The 18,683-nt window shown below is 30.4% G+C and overlaps 1 protein-coding gene across 1 annotated transcript; it reads right to left on the bottom strand.

The window, feature by feature from the left end:
• Positions 1–10,357: 10,357 nt before the first annotated feature.
• Positions 10,358–18,445, bottom strand: LOC113386511 (puromycin-sensitive aminopeptidase-like). Its single transcript, XM_026624291.1, has 12 exons — positions 18,329–18,445; positions 17,747–17,825; positions 17,522–17,687; positions 17,008–17,164; positions 16,015–16,126; positions 15,499–15,682; positions 14,689–14,808; positions 13,027–13,189; positions 12,758–12,962; positions 10,839–11,026; positions 10,532–10,775; positions 10,358–10,473 (listed from the first exon to the last, which is right to left on the bottom strand). Exons 1-12 carry the CDS (start codon positions 18,443–18,445, stop codon positions 10,358–10,360), a joined length of 1,851 nt encoding a protein of 616 aa, XP_026480076.1.
• Between the last annotated feature and the right edge of the window lie 238 nt (positions 18,446–18,683).

The following is an 18,683-nucleotide window of genomic DNA, read 5'->3' as shown; positions in this document are numbered from 1 at the left end:
CCGTTAAGGAGATACGGAGCGAAGAATGCAGAAAATACAAATTGAGTTTTGAGAGAAGGGAGTATCGGATTTGAATGATTTAAAAAACATTTAATTTGTAATGATTGGAAGAAGACATGATTAGTTTTTGGCAAAGGCCGGTCCCGGCATTTCGAAGATACAGAGTCAAATGTGCAAAAAATGGCAGTTTTTGAGAGAACTAAGCGTCAGATTTGAATGATCTAAAAAACTTTTTGCTTGTATTGACAAAACAATTGCTTTTGAGGTTAAAAAATTATTACATCCTTTTTTATTTTTCAAAAAATATTTTTGTAATTTTGGATTAAAAATTCAAAAAATTACCCAGCCTAAGCACAGTCTAAGCGTCACTCTGGTACAAATGTTTACCCAAGTGCGTTTAGACTGTTTATGTACCGGAGCACTTTTCCAATTTTGTGAAAACTATTGAAAAATGCGAAAATGCCGCCAAGCTAAACACAGTATAAGTGAAAATATCGCACAGAATTATTTGCAAATGCGTTTAGACTGTGACTATATAGGAGCACTTTTTCAATTTTGTGTAAATTAAGCAACTATTGTTTTTTTTAAATTGAATTCAAAATGAAATGACTATTGTTAATGTTCTTGAGATAAATTGATTTATAATTTACATTTAATTTGGCTCAGATATAACAAGCAAGATAGCAAACATAATGAAAGTAACAATATTTGTAATAATATAGTTGAATTCGTTTAAAATTTCTCGAATATCATTACGGTACGGGAAGTTTCAGCAATTTGCCTTAAGGCACGATGTCATACACCACTAGTTAATTTTTTATTACATTTCGCACAATCGGATGAGTATTTGGCACCACATCAGCAGACATTGCAGAATAAAAAGTAGTGGTCAAAAATTCCGTCCAGGCCTCGAATTCAGGATTTGTACAATGTTTGCCCAATTGGGAATAAAACGTGGCAAAACCTTCGTTGAGCCACAAATGGTTCCACCTTGAAACAAAATAAACATCAGCCTTGTTTATACCCAAAACCTGTATCTTTTATTACCATTTCATAGTAACCAGATTCCCAAACCACATGTGTGCCAATTCGTGAATAACGACTTCAGCGATATCAGTTTTGACGTAGACTGGAGATTCTTCTTCGTTATATAGCAAATATATATCTCTAGAAATAAATTGGATTTACAAAGTGCAATGTATAAGTTAATTATTTTTATATATTTACTTGAATATAACGAGTCCCCAATTCTCCATGGCACCAGCGCCAAAAGTGGTGCTCGGTACCATATCCAATTTGGGCAAATGGTAAGGTTCATCAAAAAGTTCTGAAAAAGTATTCAAACATTTGACGCCGATTTCCAGGGCCATCTGGCCTTGTCTTTTTTTGCACTGGGGCGTGTAGACTCTCACCTAAGGTAAAAAATAATAAAAATTTGAAAGTTTTAATCAAAAACTGTTATAGATCACTAATGTAAACTTTTCATACTTATATAAGTTAATTAAAACATATATATATATATGTATGTATATATATATATATATATTATATATATATATATATATATATATATATATATATGCAAACAATATTATATTATGATAGTATAATGATATTCCCAGAATAGGTGTATACAATTTGTATCTTTATGTAAAAATCAATGTATGTATTCAAGTCAAACAAAGCAAATTTCCAAATTAATTTTTTTTAAAACTTTTTTAATAATTGTCGTTATCAAATACTTGAATATGGAAAAGGGTTCTCGTAAAGTCACAATCTGAACGCATTTGCAAAGAACGTTGTTCGAGGTTTCCACTTAGACTGTACTTAGACAACAATATTTTTTAGCAATAATTTTTGCACAAAATTTGAAAAGTGTCCCTGTACAGTAACAGTCTAAACGCACTTGCAATGTATTTGTGCGAAGATGTCACTTAGACTGTTGATATACGGGCATATTTTTTTACGTATAATTATAGATATTGTCCTAGACAATATTAGAATACCCCGTGTTCATGGATATTGTAATCGTCAAATAATAGAAACTGAAAATTTTTGCATATCTTTACGTTTCAGAGGTTTCTGAACATTTTGGCATACCTCAAGAAAAATGGATGTGTTCGTATGTATGTATGGATACAATTTTAAGTCCACGTTTTCGGGCACACGGATCAACCGATTTGAATGATTCATATACCATTCGATTTTTTTTAAATTTCAAGAATAATTCAGATTTTCAAAATTTTAATTGCGGAAACTTTCTGCAATTTGCCTCAAGGCACAATGCCATACACAACTAATTTTTTTTTTTTTTAATTTTATTATCACAAAATTGAAAAAGTGCTCAATACAGTCACAATCTAAACGCAATTGCGAATATTGTTGTTCAAGATTATCACTTAGACTATGCTTAGATATGATATATTTTTAATAATTTAATTTTGCTATAATTAACAAAAAAATGGAAAGGTGCTCCGGTAAAGTCACAGTCCAAACGCACTTACAAAAACATTTACATTTTAACACCGTTTTTATTCAGTTTTTAATTTGCTCAAAATTGAAAAAGTGCTCCTGTACAGTCACATTCTAAACGCACTTGCATAAACATTTGTTCGAGAATGTGTCTTAGACTGTGCCAGGACTGACATTTTTTACATTTTTTTTATAATTTTTACAAAATTGAAAAAGGGCTTCTGTACAGTCATAATCTAAACGCAAATATATTTGTTCGAGGTTGTGTCTTAGATTGTGCCTAGTACTGGCAATTTTTACATACTTTTTAATTTTTACAAAACTGAAAAAATGCTACACAGTCACAATCTAAATGCACTTACGAATATCGTTGTTTGGGGTTGCTATTTAGACTGTGCTTAGATAGGTAATATTTTTATTAATTTTGTTTCTTCTAGTTATTTTTGATAATTTTTTTCTTAAATTTACAAAAAAATGGAAAAGTGCTCCAGTACAATCGCATTCTAAACGGACTGGCAAATTTTGTTTTTTGAGGTTGTCTCTTAGACTGTGCTGGTATTTTTTACGTTTTTTAACATATTTTTCAATTTTCATAAAATTGAAGTCACAACCTAAAAGGACTTGCAAATTTTGTTGTTTGAGATTGTCTCTTAGACTGTTCATAGTACTGGTATTTTTTAAGTTTTTTAACATATTTTTTAATTTTCACAAAATTTGAGAAGTACTCTAGCAAAGTCACAATCTAAACTTATTTGCAAAAACATTTATTCGAGGTCGTCTCTTAGACTGCGCTTAGTTCTGGCATATTTCAACAGCGTTTTTATTTATTTTTTAATAATTTTCAAAAAATTGGGAAAATGTTCCAGTACAGTCACATTCTTAACGCACTTGCGAAAACAATTGTTCGATGATGTCTCTTAGACTGTGCCTAAACCTGGCACAGATACAGGCGCAGGTTTAGGTTTAGGTTTCACAAAATTGAAAAAGTGCTCCAGTACAGTCACATTCTAAACGCACTTGCAAATTTTGTTGTTTGAGGTTGTCTCTTAGACTGTGCTGAGTTGGTATTTTCTACATAATTCAACTTGTTTTGTAATCAAAATTGAAAAAGTGCTCCGTAAACTCACAACCTAAACGTACTTCCAAATAAATTTGTTCGGGGTTGTCTCTTAGACTGTGCCTAGTCTTGGCGTTTTTTACGTTTTTCAACCAATTTTTTTTGGAAATTGTAAGGGATGTTACCCATGAGTAATTTACGTATTACAGTTAGTGGCGCCTCTATGGAGTGCGGAAACAATTAAAATTGATGTAAAGTACTGACCTTGACACCTTTTTTGGTACAACCTTCCACAAAATCAAACTTGCCAACAACTATGGCTAATAAATAGGTTGACATTAGAGGAGTTCTGTTGAACCTTACAGTTTTGCGACCGCATTTCACCTAAAAATACACTTTTATTTGAACCATACTTTTTGGTCGTATTTAACACGTTAATTGCCACGATAGAATAAAAAAATCACATCGGCCATGGTAACTTTATTAGATGAATTAGTTAAAATTTGTTTAAAATTTACTTCCTCTTCTTGGACATCCATATTAGACAAAGCCATGTAACATTGTGGAACTTTGAGGACGACATCAAAAGTTGCCTTCAGGGAAGGTTCGTCGAAACAAGGAAAAGCTTCTCGGGCTGCATTGGGCTCGAAGTGGCTTATGACACTTGTATCGTTTCTAAAAAATAAATATATAATTAATTTAAACTAAATATAGAATTTGGTGCAAGTGTAATTTTTTATTATTTTTCTATTTACCCTTTGGGTGTGATGGTTGTACTTTTAAAAAATCCTTTGACGGTGTCAGTGAAATCTTTAGTGTACTCCAATTTCAAACAGGCTCCTCCTTCACGAATGCAATTTTTAAATAATATTGTAGCACGTTCTTCTTCTTCACTGTAGCAAATGTCTTCTGTGGACTCACAACCTTCATAAAAATATTAAATAAAATTATTTTTCCCATGAGATTACCGAACGTATTGTGACCTCATAGATAAACAAGTATAAATAGTTGGCACATTACATCAATTTTAATTCCTTTAGCATATCATAGATGTCGCCACCAACCGTAGCACGTAAATTTACCCTTAGATTTTAGATAAGATTTATATAAATATACAATATAGAAAAGATAAACCTGATTAATTTGACTAAATTTACGGGAGAACTTTTTCAATTTTGACTAAAAATTATTGTAAAAAAAATAAAAATATGCCAATATATCAGCAGTCTAAGTGACAACTTCTCACAAATAAATTTGCAAGCGCGTCTAGACTGTTACTGGAATATTACTGGAGCACTTTTCCAGTTTTTTGTAAATTATTACAAAACTAAATTATTAGAAATATAACTTCGAACAAAAGTAATTGCAAATTTAGAATGTGACTTTACGGACCCTTTTACCAATTTTAGGTTTTTAATATTAAAACGCTTAAATTGGTGATCTATAAAATTTTTTGATTTTAACTTTTGAATTATTATTATTTTTTCCCCTTCAAAAAAGGACTCTACTGACGAGCAAAATGGTTTCATGAATTTGGAATTAGAATTTATTCAAATTTCTCATACCTTCTGAATGGTTCAAAGTTGCATTTTTGATGACCGGTCCGAGACAATTTAGAACTACACGACTTGTTTTTTCTTTTATCTAAAAGTCAAACAAACTATAATTTCAAATATCTATTTTTCGTAGGTTTATGGACTGATTCGGCCACACAACAGACCAATGTTATGGCAAGGCCATGTTATGAAGAATTTTCATACTGAATATTGTCAACAGCCATGCGGTTGCTGTGCAGTCAGTTGTCAGATAGAAAACCTAACTTAGAAACTGCACAAATATCAAAAAAACGATCTTAGACAACAGGGTTTTTCTGACTCGGGTTTATAACATACTAGTGTCGTTGCAGTTTATGCGTAATGCACCTGAATCCACAACAAATACATAACATTTTGACAGTATTCAGTATGATTCATGATGTATGCAAGTTGTAGCGTAACATGGCCTTGCCATAACATTTGTTTGTTTGCAGCAGAATCGGCCCATTAGTTTTTAGTTACCTGTAAATTTATGGATGTTTTTCCTTTAAAACTGTTTGCACAGGGATCTATTTCAAATTCGCAGACATAATGCTCTGGAACAATATTTGTTGGAAGTCGTTCGAATGTTGAAGACATTTTAGTGTTGATTTTTTTTTAAATCAATACATTTTAACTTAACTAAAATAACCCAAATTAAATTAAGTATGTAAAATATAAAAATAATAATAAAATTACCACTTAATTTCCATTTTATACTTACCTTTTTCGATTTTTTTGTAATTTTAAATTATTATTAATTAAAATGAAATCTTTATCATACCATTTTTTAAATTTAGATACGCAAAAATTTTGAAAAAATTGTAATTTTGACAAAATAATTCAAACGTCAAATTGACATTACATATTTCTCAATATTAGTTACTAGATATTTAGGACAATTTGTGAGTTCATTTTTATAAATAAAAACTAGTGGCATCGTGCCTTAAGGCAAATTGCTGGAACTTTCCGTACCGTATCGAAATGTTCGAAGAATATTAAATAATTTTAAATAGATTATTATAATTAATGTAACTATATATATTTATAAAATGTTAATAAACAAAACTTAATCAATCGAATTTAAAATTAAGAACATTGTATAATATTTATAAGAATTATATAAACTGAATTGCATAGTTAGATGTATTTAAAAAAAAATTTGAAAATAAAAAAAATAAATCCCCAAAATGAATAGTTTCGTTAAAACAAGCAAAAAGTTTTTGGTATCATTCAAATCGAATGCTTGGTTCTCTCAAAAACTGCCATTTTTTGCACATTTAGCTCAGTATCTTCGAAATGGTTGGACCTGCCTTTGCCAAAAACTAATCAGCACATCTCCCTGTCAATAGGAATCGAATGTTTTTTTACCATTCTAATCGGTTGATCCGTACGCCCGAAAAATGCAAAATGCACACACACATACACTCACAGATCCGTTTTTTTCTGAGGTATGCCAAAATGTTCAGAAATCTCTGAAACGTTTGCATAGTTTTGTAAATATGAAAGCGCGATAGCGCCGCGACGTAGCTCAAACATTATAAATCTTTATATGAAATTCAAAGAAATGGAAACAAAGTTGAATATACAAAATATCTGATTTCAAGTACATATGTCTAATGAACATTTTTGACTGCCAAAAGGCATTTTTTCACTTTATTGAATCTTTGAAAATTCTAAACCTTTTTTCCAAAAATTCAACCTTTATTTCGTCAATATAAATAAAATGTTTTTTGAATCATTCAAATCGGACGCTTCGTTCTCTCAAAAACTGAATTTCCATCTTTAACTCTTTTTGCTCCTTATCTTTGAAACGGATGGGCCTGCATTTGTAAAAAACTAATTAGCACGTCTCCTTATCAGTAGGAATCGAATGTTTTTTGAATCATTCAAATCGGTGGACAAAATTTTGTATCCGCACATATAATAACATATATATGTAAAGTCTTATTCATTAACCAAAATTAATATTCTATCGTTCATGCTTTTTGGAGGTTAGGTTTTATGTGTAAAATGCCTAATCGCACAGCAAATACGAGCTCATACGAATAAAGAAACATTACAAAGCATTACTAAGACTAAGATTTCTATTTTATCGAAAAATCGACCACTTAGTTTTCTAATTTTAATGTAGTTACTGCTATTAGTTAAAATGTATAGAACGATATGAATAATTTGATAAACAATTTTAATAAAACGTTTTTTTTTTCAATTATGAATGACATTATTATTAGTCAGTAATTACAATTATTCAGTCAATTCTTATTTTTCAAAAAACTCAATTCCTGACAGGTCTGCTTCAGCGCCTTGGCCCTTGCCCTAATTCCTTCTACTGCTGCAGCAATCGCAGTTGCTGCTTCTGGCATCGGATTTTCCTTAAAATGACACTCGATTTCATTCGCCTTGGATTCGCAGGCGAATTTATCAATCAGCATTTTTACCACAAAACCTGGTAAAGGACAATCGAGATGAAACAAAAATTTTAAAGGTAAGTCAAAAAATAATTATTTTTTTCTCACCTGTTCGGACTTTTGATTTGTACATTTTGGAAATTTGCTGCTGGTTGTCTTTCAAAAATTTCCAACATAAAGTCCGTCCTCGGGATGTGTCGCAAATATGCGGCAGAAGGTGCTCGAATTCATCCTCACGACTTAGGCCGTAGTTTAGAAGTTTTGGATTACTTCATCGTTTTGGGCAAAACTCATTGCATTCAGAATTCTTAAAAAAAAACATAAAAACAAGTTGTAAATAGTACTTTGCTTTAAGGCAAGTCGCATAAACTTTCCTCCGATACGAACAAATGCTCGACATACTTATGAAATACTCTTTGAATAAACTTATAGTAAACGAGCTTAAAGAAGTTTTACTTCAAAATATTAAAATTGTGTTTTTTGGCACGTTGGGTATCGTTTGAAAGGTCTTTTTGAATAGAATCCGAATACTAAAAGTAACTATGTGATTTGTTCACAAAATATACACTTTTTACGAATTTGTAGTACACGAGCCTAAAGAAGTTTTACTTCAAAAATTGCGTTGAAGATTCTTAAGAAAAACATAAAAACAAGTTTTAGTAGCATTTTGCCCCAAGACATTGACCCGATACCCAACATAATCAATTTTTAGATTACGAGCTTAAAGAAGTTTTACTTCAAAAAATTTTGATTGTATTTTTTATGGCATGTTTGATATCGTTTGAAAGATCTTTTTGAATAGAAACCGAATGCTAAAAGTAACTATGTGATTTGTTCACAATATATACACTTTTTACGAATTTGTAATAGATGTGCCTAAATAAGTTTTACTTCAAAATTTTTTTATGGTTACTTTTATGGCATGTGGGGTATCGTTTGAAGGTCTCGACGAGTAGAAAACGATTTTTACGAATAAATTATCATATTGTGATAAAAACGTTTTATACATAGCTAAATTTTATTGCAAAAAATATCAAAATATCGAAAAATTAAAATTTCATTAAATTTCATCAAAAGTTCATAGACTTTTATTTAATAATTGAGGTGTAAAACTTTTTTATGTGCTTTTGTACACAAAATATACAAGGTTTATGAATTTGTAGTAGATGAGCCTAAAGAAGTTTTACTTCAAAAATTTTTTATTACATTTTTTATGGCATGTGGGGTATTGTTTAAAAGGTCTCGACGAGTAGTATGCAATTTTCACAAAAAATAATTCTATTGTTATAAACTGATATATACGTAATCATATTTCATTGCAAAAATATGTTAAAATGTATTGATTTTTTTATGCATGTGAGGTGTTTTATGCATGGTGACCAAATATTCACTTTTTACAAATTTGTAGCAAAGGAGTCTAAAGAAGTTTTACTTCAAAAATTTTTCATTGTATCTCTTATGGCATGTGGGGTATTGTTTGAAAGGTCTCGACGAGTAGAATGCGATTTTTTATAAAAAAATGATTATATAGTAATAAAAACGTTATATACATAACCATCCTTTATTGCAAAAAATATTAAAATACTAAAATTTTATTTAATTTTATTAAATTTATCACAAGTTTATAGATTTTTATTTAATAATTGTGGTGTAAAACTTTTATTGTGATTTGTGTCCACAAAATATACACTTTTTACGAAATTGAAGCAGACGAGCCTAAAGAAGTTTTACTTAAAAAATTGTTATGGTTACTTTTATGGCATGTGGGGTATCATTTGAAAGGTCTTTTTTAGTAGATACCGAATACTGAAATTTTTTTTGAAATTTAGCAATAATTCTGAAGAAACACGAATTCTACAATTTAATTAATTTTTCACTTCTTTTTACTAATATAAGTCGTATTATAATACTTGATCATGTACAAAAATAAATTATATAATAATTGTAAAAACAAGTTTGATTAGGTATCACGTGCAAATTACTGTTTTAGATTTACCTTGAGGCAAGTTGCACTTTCAGAATAAAGAAAATAAAGAAATTCAAGAGGAATTCAATAACATTAACAACAAATACTAAATGTGTCATCTACCCTTCGAGCCCTTTCAAATATGTCACATGCAAATTACTGTTCGAGATTTGCCTTGAGGCAAATTGCACTTTAAGTTACTAAATAAAATTAAAAACAAATACTAAATTCGTATTCTGCTCTTCGAGCCCTTTCAAATGATATGTCACATGCAAATTTGTGTTCGAGATTTGCCTTCAGGCAAGTTGCACTTTGGGTTAATATGAATTTTCTAGAGAATTGTAGTATACTATAAACAAATACTAAATTCGCATTCTACTCTTCGAGCCCTTTCAAATGATACGTCACATGCAAATTTGCCTTGAGGCAAGTTGCACGTTGAAGTAGTATCAGACGTTTTTTTAAAAACGAATAGAAGGATATAGTTCAAAAATAGTACTTACTTATGTTTGGTGAAGTTAGTCTTCATCTGATCCTTAATTTTGACGACTTGATCAAAAGTTGCACAATCTGCTGTTTTCATCACTCCTATCATCAAGGGATGCATTATATCAGGGCTGATTTTTTGGTCATCACGAATGGTTTGTTTAAATCTTAAAAAAAGTAAAACACCTAGTAAATAAATCTTATGTATAAATTTTAATCATGTTATTACCTGTTTTTTGCTTTCTCGATAGTTTCCTCGTCTTCAAATTCAACAAGACAAGTCAAAATCAAATCTCTCATTTTAGTTATGGAAAAAGGTTCACAACTTCTGTCGTCCCAACTGACGTTTTTCTTGATTTCACAAAACATATTCAAGACGAATTGTTTGAACTCATTTTTTAATTCTGTGTTGGACACCAAACTGTGCATTTTTCTTAAAATATTTCCAATGGATTCCCAGACGAATGGTGAATCTTCGTTTTTGTAGTGGCACAGGAATTGGAAAAACTGGAAAAAGAATAAATGATTAATTACCAAACTTTAAATTTTATGGTGAGTTTATTACCGTCTCCATCGTCTTTCTGCCAGAAGTCGCCATCGCATATATATCCTCCAACAAAACCAATCCTGTCCAAAACTGGCATGGACAAACTTTCTATTGATGGCCCAAATTTATCCATCATTTCTGGCGGGTACAGAACCCTATAATAATCCATGGTTCCTACATTTAATTTTACCCAATCGCATGGTGCCAAATCTTCAACAGTCACAGATGTCGACTGACATTCCATCAATGTCCTGACAGTATACTAGAAAAATGATACAACTTATCATTGCCCATTGGTACTTATTGGTTATCATTTACCACTTACTCCAGTCGGACATTTAGAAGTCATGACAGTTATGGGTATTGTCCATTGCATCGGAGGTACCTCCTGGCCAGTACTTTTGGTGAACACTTCTTGTTTTATATTAATGGTTCTTGTGGTTCCGCAATGCGTTTCTGATACTGTCAGCAAAGGGTAACCCGGTTGGTTTACCCAGGCGTTCATCATGCAACCTGAAAGAAAATTGATATAAGCAAGAAGCATTGGCAAATTGGATGCTTTCATATTAACTTCCCGTAGGGTTGTTATAGTAATGGGCGAAAATCGAAAATTAAAATTTTTGCATTTCTCGACGTTTTGGAAGTTTCTGAACATTTTGGCATACCTCAGATAAAATGGATGTGTGTGTGTGTGTGTTTTGTATGTCCGTATTTTTTCGTCCATGTTTTCGGGCGCACGAATCAACCGATTTGAATGAATTAAAAAACATTCGATTCCTATTGATAGGAAGATGTGCTGATTAGTTTTTGGCAAAGGCAGATCCAGCCGTTACGGAGATACGGAGCAAAGAGTGCAGAAAATACAAATCGAGTTTTTGAGAGAGAACGGAGTATCGGATTTGAATGATCTAAAAAACATTCGATTTGTAATAGTTGGGAGAAGAGGTGATTAGTTTTTGGCAAAGACAGGTCTCGCCATTTCGAAGATACAGAGCTAAATGTGCAAAAATGAGAGTTTTTGAGTGAACTACGCGTCCGATTTGGATAATCTGAAAAACTTTCTGCTTGTATTGACAAAACAATTGCTTTTGAGGATAAAAAATTAATACATTTTATTTATTTTCCATGCAAAAAAAAAAAAAATATTTTAATATAATAATCATAGAGGGTAATGTGCTTTACCCTTAGTGGTTCTCGTACTAATCAGAGGGTATACTGTTCTTAAATTTCTCACTCTTTTTAAAAAACTGATCAAACGTACTTTAAAAATTTGGTTGTTTTTTGTATATTTTTGTGAAAACAGTTTTGTGATTTTGTTGAAAATATTTTTTATACGAGTATATTTAGTCCTCAGTTCATTTATTCAAATTATTCAGATTTTTCTTTTGTATACTGTGCATTTATATAAATCTTTATTTGGAATCAAACCCAGAAATGAATTTACGTGCTATATTTGGTGGCGCAGTCTATGTAAAGCGCAAACAATTAAAATTGAAGTAAATGCATAGATAAATAAGCATAAGTAATGAAGAAGTAAATGCGACTTTATTTTTATCTATATCAATATTTAGTTTACTCGTCAGTAGGGTTCTTTTTAGTGACTAGAACTTAAATCTTAAAAATATTAAATACATTTGCTCTAATCCGTGTAAAGCCAATAATTAGTTTGCTCACCAGTACAGTTCTTTTTCATGACTAAAATAATTGCTTTCGAAAAAAAAAATTGTTACAATTTTTTTTTGTAATTTTGGATTAAAAATTCAAAAAATTACCCAGGCTAAGCACAGTCTAAGCGCCGCTCTCGTACAAATGTTTACGCGAGTGCGTTTAGACTGTTTATGTAATGGAGCAATTTTCCAATTTTGCGAAAACTATTAAAAAATGTGAAAATGCCGTCAAGCTAAGCACAGTACAAGTGAAAATGTCGCACAGAATTATTTGCAAGTGCGTTTAGACTGTGACTAGACGGGAGCACTTTTTCAATTTTGTGCAAATTTGGCAACTATTTTTTTTTTTTGAAATTGAATTCGAAATGAAATGACGATTGTTAATGTTCTGGAGATAAATTGATTTATGATTTATATTTGATTTGCTCAGATATAACAAGATAATGCAAAAATAATGAAAGTTACAGTATTTGTAATAATATATTTGAAAACGTTTAAAATTTCTCGAAAATTTTGTTACGGTACGGGAAGTTCCTGCAATTTGCCTTGAGGCACGATGCTATATACCACTAGTTACCTATTGGTTTTCCACTGGCTTCTTCCATAGCTTTCCACAAATCTGCTGTTCCAGCACTTTGAAATTTATATTTTTGTATATAATTTTTGATTCCCTTCGTATAGTCTTCTTCCTCCATAAAATTCCTTAGCATCCTAATTATGGTTGCTCCTTTGGAGTAGCTGGAGGCGTTGAACATTGCTTGGGCATCAGAAGTTGAACCAACCTTGGGTAAAGGTTATATAACATTTTTTATTCTTTCTTTTTTATGTCAATTATTTTTTTCATACTTTTCGAACAATCGGTGCAGCCCCAGGCATCTCGTCTGCAGCCATTGCTGCATAAAAGTGCAGCAGAAATCCATTCCAAGGATCAATTTCAGGAAGTATTCGATATTTTCCGAGAACGGAGTAGAATGAAGCAAAGCCTTCGTTAAGCCACAAATCACTCCACCTATAAAAAAATTGTAGAAAAATTATGTCATAATAAAATATTATAGGCCTGGGATAAGGGGTTGAATTATTTAAAAAATTATCAAAGTTTAGATATTTTTAGAAAAATATGTCAGTATTCGGAATCTACTGAAAAAGACCTTTCAAATGATACCCCACACGACATATTTGAGGTAAAACGTTTTGACCTCTCATTTGATCCATCAGACCGTTTGTAAATTTATTAAATGTTTTGTAACTTTTAAACGCTAAATCTGATTTTGACAAAATATTCGGCAAGTTTGTACAAAATTTAAAAATGTATAAAATTGTCTAACATCATAATGCCATGCAGCAACTAGGTACTTCAAAATCATAATTAAAATAAAAAATCAAATCAAAATCGATTTCATATTTGAATTCAGTCCGTCGAGACCTTTCAAATGATACCCCACACGACGTATTTGAGGTAAAACGTTTTGACCCCTCATTTGGCCCATCAGACCGTTTGTAACTTTATAAAATGTCTTGTAACTTTTGAACGGCAAATCTGATTTTGATAAAATATTCGGCAAATTTGTACAAAATTAAATAATGTTTAATATTGTCTAACATCATGATGCCCTACAGCAACCAGGTACTTTAAAGTCATAACTAAAATGCAAAATCAATCAAAGTCGATTTCATATTTGAATTCAGTCCGTCGAGACTTTTCAAATGATACCCCACACGACATATTTAACGTAAAACGTTTTGACCCCTCATTTGATCCATCAGACCGTTTGTAAATTTATTAAATATCTTGTAACTTTTGAACGGTAAATCTGATTTTGATAAAATATTCGGCAAATTTGTACAAAATTAAATAATGTATAATACTGTCTAACATCATAATGCCATACAACTACTCATATACTTTATAATCCTAATTATAATGAAAATTTCAAAGTCAATTTTATATGTTTTAGACATTTTAAATGATACCCCACACGACATACCTAACGACACAACGTTTTGACCCCTTATGTGATCCATCATAATGACTTGATATGCAGAGAAAACAAACAAATAGCAAATTGGATACCCACAAAAAATTTGAAGTAAAACTTTTTCAGATTCCTCTGCTACTACTTTGTGAAAATTGTATATTTTGTGGACACGAATCATTAAAATCGTTAATGTCAAATATTAGGAAAAAAAGCAATAAATTTTAACATCATAATATTTTTGCATTATGTATATAACATTTTTATCTCAATAAAATAATTTTTTTGTGAAAATCGTATTCTACTCGTCGAGACCTTTCAAACGATACCCAACACGCTATAAAAATAAAAACAAAAAAATTTTGAAGTAAAACTTCTTTAAGCTCGTTTACTGCAAATTCTTTGAAGGTGCATATTAAATATCTGTATTTTAATTCTTATTGATTGAGTTGGTTATTTACACGTATCGAGGGAAGTTTATGCAACTTGCCTTGAGGCAAAATGCCACTTACAACTAGTTTTGTGTTTTATTTACCAATTCATGGTGACAAGATCTCCAAACCACAAATGTGCCAATTCGTGAATAACCGTTCCTGATATTGACGATTTCCAAACTGTTGGAGTTTCGTTTTTGTTGAAGATCATAGACATGTCTCTGCAATGATAAATATATTTAGTGAATGCTATCGCATTCACTTTTAGTGCGATATAGAATGGCGTGAATGCTATAGCATCCAAATTTTGAGGTCAATTTACATTACGTTTTTGTAATTGTCAAACAAGTTAAGGAGGTGCCTAACTAATGCTTGAAGTATTTTCGTATTAGTCATTAATTTGCTGCATACAATACAATTTGGGCAAGAAATTGCGGAAAATACAAGGGCAATACTTGACGTGGATGCTGTAGCATTCATCTAGTATATAATTATTAACGTGTGACATTCTGACTAATGGCACTTTTATTGGGCACGAACGTGCAAGGTTACTTCTCAGTTGACAATGCATCATTTTCCATAGTCACTAATTTGACGCGGATGCTATAGCATTCATCTAAGTATATAACGTTTGAAATATGAAAATAGAAATTTTGAATTATCTTATCTTTTCCCGTAATCACTAATTATCTTGGAGCATCCAAAATGCGGGAAATAGAAGCACAATACTTGACGTAGATGCTATAGCATTCATCTAGTACATAACGATTGAAATTTTATAATCTGACCTTTATTAAATCAAATTTTGGATCTCACAAACAATTTAAAATTGATTGATTGTCTATATTTGTACCTTGCTGAAACTTTTACCAAATTTTTTTTATGAATTATAATTTATTATTATTTTTTACCCAAATGAAATGTGTCCCCAATTCTCCATGGCACCACTCGCAAAATTTTTGGTAACCACCAAATCCAATTTTGGCAACGAGTAAGGTTCGTCGAAAAGTTTCGAAAAAATATCTAAACCTTTTACTGCCACTTCAAGGCCGAATTGACCATATTTTTTCATCCCTGGGGCGTATAGACCCTTACCTGAAAAAAAAATTGAGGAAATTTAAATGTTTTCAAATAAATTATTATAAATACTGTAATATTTGTTATTCGTATTTTATAGACGAAATATAAGAGCTTATGAATTGCACGACCAGGTTTAAATGTGTTTACAAAAATAAACAAAACTTAATCAAGCGGAGTTGCAATGCAGGACCTTATCTCATATTTTTAAGAATTATATAAATTTATTTGCAAAGTTAAAATTATTTATTTCAAGAATATAAGTGAGCTTTAGAATTTTAGCTAGAGCTAAAATTAAATTCCAAAAACTATTTTTGTATAATTTTCTTAAACTATAATTACCTTAGTACCACCTTCTGTTTGACTTTCAATATATTCAAACTCTCCGACCGAAAACGCCAGTAAATAAGTTGACATTTTAGGGGTTGTGTTGAAACAAACAGTTTTGCAACCACATTTTACCTAAAAGTATAATTTTTTTGTATTAAAACTAGTTGTAAAGTGGCATTTTGCCTTAAGGCAACTTGCATGAATGTCCCGATCAAAAAGAATTACGATTCAGATATTTAATATACGTTTTTAACTCATTTCTAGTAAACGAGCTTAAAGAAGTTTTACTTCAAAAATTTTTAATTGTTATTTTTATGGCATGTGGGGTATCGTTTGAAAGGTCTCGACGAGTAGAATGCGAGATTTTTATGAAAAAATGATTATGTTGTAATAAAAAAGTTATATACATATTGCAAAAAATATTAGAATGTTAATTTTATTGTTTTTTTTTTTAATAATTGAGGTATAAAACTGTTTTATGTTATTTGTGTCCACAAAATGTACACTTTTCACGATTTGTAGCATAGGAGTCTAAAGAAGTTTTACTTCAAAAATTTTTGTTGGTCACTTTCATGGCATGTGGGGTATCGTTTGAAAGGTCTCAATGAGTAGAATGCGATTTTTACAAAAAAATGATTATATTGTAATAAAAACGTTATATACATAATGCAAAAATTTTAGAATATTAAAATTTATTGATTTTTTCTTAATCATTAAGGTTTAAAATTTGTTTATGCAATTATAAATGCAAATTTGTTTATACAAATATACTCTTTTTACAAATTTGTAGTAGACGAGCTTAAAGAAGTTTTACTTCAAATTTTCTTGATGGTCACTTTTATGGCATGTGGAATATCATTTGAAAGGTCTCGACTAGTAGAAAACGATTTTTGATAAATTAGGTAATTATACTAAATCATTCTTTATAGTGTGCACGCGAAAATCTCTGTTTGGAAGTAATTTATCTTTTATCAAGTTAGGTGTAAGTGGCATTTGGCCTTAAGGCAAGTCACCTCTTCTTCTCGGACATCCATATTAGACAAAGCCATCAAATTTTCAGGAACTTTCATAACAATGTCAAAAGTTGCCTTCAGAGCCGGTTCATCAAAACAAGGAAAAGCTTCACGAGCCCTGTTAGGCTCAAAATGACTTATGACGTATGTTTTCGTCCTAAGGGAAAAAATATTTAATAAAATAAAAAAACTGAATTTATGGTGCAGTAAATTAAACTATGTTACATGGCGTTTTCTCATATAAATGGTACTAAAAACTTGCAAAAGTTTCTGTGGTTGTATAAAATTTAAGTTTACTCATATGTTAATGACACATCACAAAGATGCACTTATAATAAGATTTTTTTTTTGACATTAGTATATTTTTTTGTTTGATTTTCTATCCAAAACGCCTGACTGTACAATAACCACATCGCGTTCGGACAGTTTTTAGTGCTATTTTATATGAAAAACGCAGCGTAACTTTGGTCTATTTTACGACAGACTTGGCTCCTCAATATTTTTCATTTATTACCCTTTGCAAGTATCAAACGTTGATTTGCAAATTGCTGAAATTTCGTGAAAGTCTCTGCCAAATTCTAGTATCAAACATGCATTTCCTTTGGGGATGCATTTTTTGAATTGTATAGTTGCCCTTTCGTCTTTTTCTTGATAGGATATATTGTCCGAACACTCCTTTCCTTAAAAATGATAATTTTTGATAAATTTTTGGTAATGAATTAGGCTTTTGATTATTTACCATTGCAGTGACTTATTGTTGCTTTTTTGATGTTTATTCCTAGACAACTTAGGATCACACAGTTTGTTTGCTGTTTTATCTGTAAAATTAAAAAAAATAAAAAATAAAAATGGATAACAGTTTTTTTTTGCGTATGAAATTCAAGTCATTGCACTTCTTTATAACATTTTTGTTATAAATAATTAAAAAAATCCTTCACAGATACGTCTTTTGAATAAATTTTCTTCAAAATGTGGCTGAAAAATCTATATTGTGTTTTAAAGTGATTTTTTTAAAACTGTTTTGTGTTATTGATTAAATTTTGGCAAGTTTCTCCAATATAAGTTGAACTGCAATTTAAACAATTAATTTGGTAAAGCAGATTTTTTAAACTTTTTATTTATAGATGTTTTTGTAAAAGATCTTCATATATAAATAAACTTGTGATAAATAAATAGTGGATTTGTAATTTTTATGGTTATCAGATATCGAATTACCTATTAATGTGCATCATTGATTTATTATACCAAAAATAAAGTAGTTTTTGAGCTTATTTTTGGTACAACATTTAAGAATGATTATCAAATATATAAATATTATTACCTTTAAGTTAATTGTAACTTTTCCTGTATAACCAGAAACACTTGGATCTAAATCCAATTCCAAAACATAATGTTCAGGTACAACATTTGTCGAAAGTCTTTCTGAATCTTCAGCCATTTTTGAGATGCAATTTTATTTTCAAGGAATCGAGATTAACATTTTCAAAAAATAAGTTTAAGTAAAATTAAAATCATTTGTTGTTGAAGAGATTTATTTGCTGTAGTTCACAAAAATTTTGAAAATTTCATTTCTGTGAATTGTATTTACGTCAAAGTGACAACTTTACGTCAAATTTTTAATGTCATAATAAATTCAGGACAGAAATTGAAAAAATAATTGTCAAACAAATAATTGT

Source organism: Ctenocephalides felis, unplaced genomic scaffold, assembly GCF_003426905.1.
Source record: "Ctenocephalides felis isolate EL2017-DRISC unplaced genomic scaffold, ASM342690v1 CF-g0.4_SCAFFOLD_03571, whole genome shotgun sequence".
Taxonomy (NCBI): domain Eukaryota; kingdom Metazoa; phylum Arthropoda; class Insecta; order Siphonaptera; family Pulicidae; genus Ctenocephalides; species Ctenocephalides felis.
The sequence above is the reverse complement of the archived record's forward strand: the minus strand, read 5'-3'. Positions and strand labels throughout refer to the sequence as shown.

Bases quoted from the DNA above. Each gene is read 5' to 3' on its own strand.
- LOC113386511 (XM_026624291.1), bottom strand. From the start codon at position 18,445: ATGGCTGAAGATTCAGAAAGACTTTCGACAAATGTTGTACCTGAACAT. The intron at 17,826-18,328 runs GTAATAATATTT...TTAATTTTACAG, and splicing joins AAGTTACAATTAACTTAAAG to ATAAAACAGCAAACAAACTG. The intron at 12,963-13,026 runs GTATGAAAAAAA...CCTTTACCCAAG, and splicing joins CTGCACCGATTGTTCGAAAA to GTTGGTTCAACTTCTGATGC.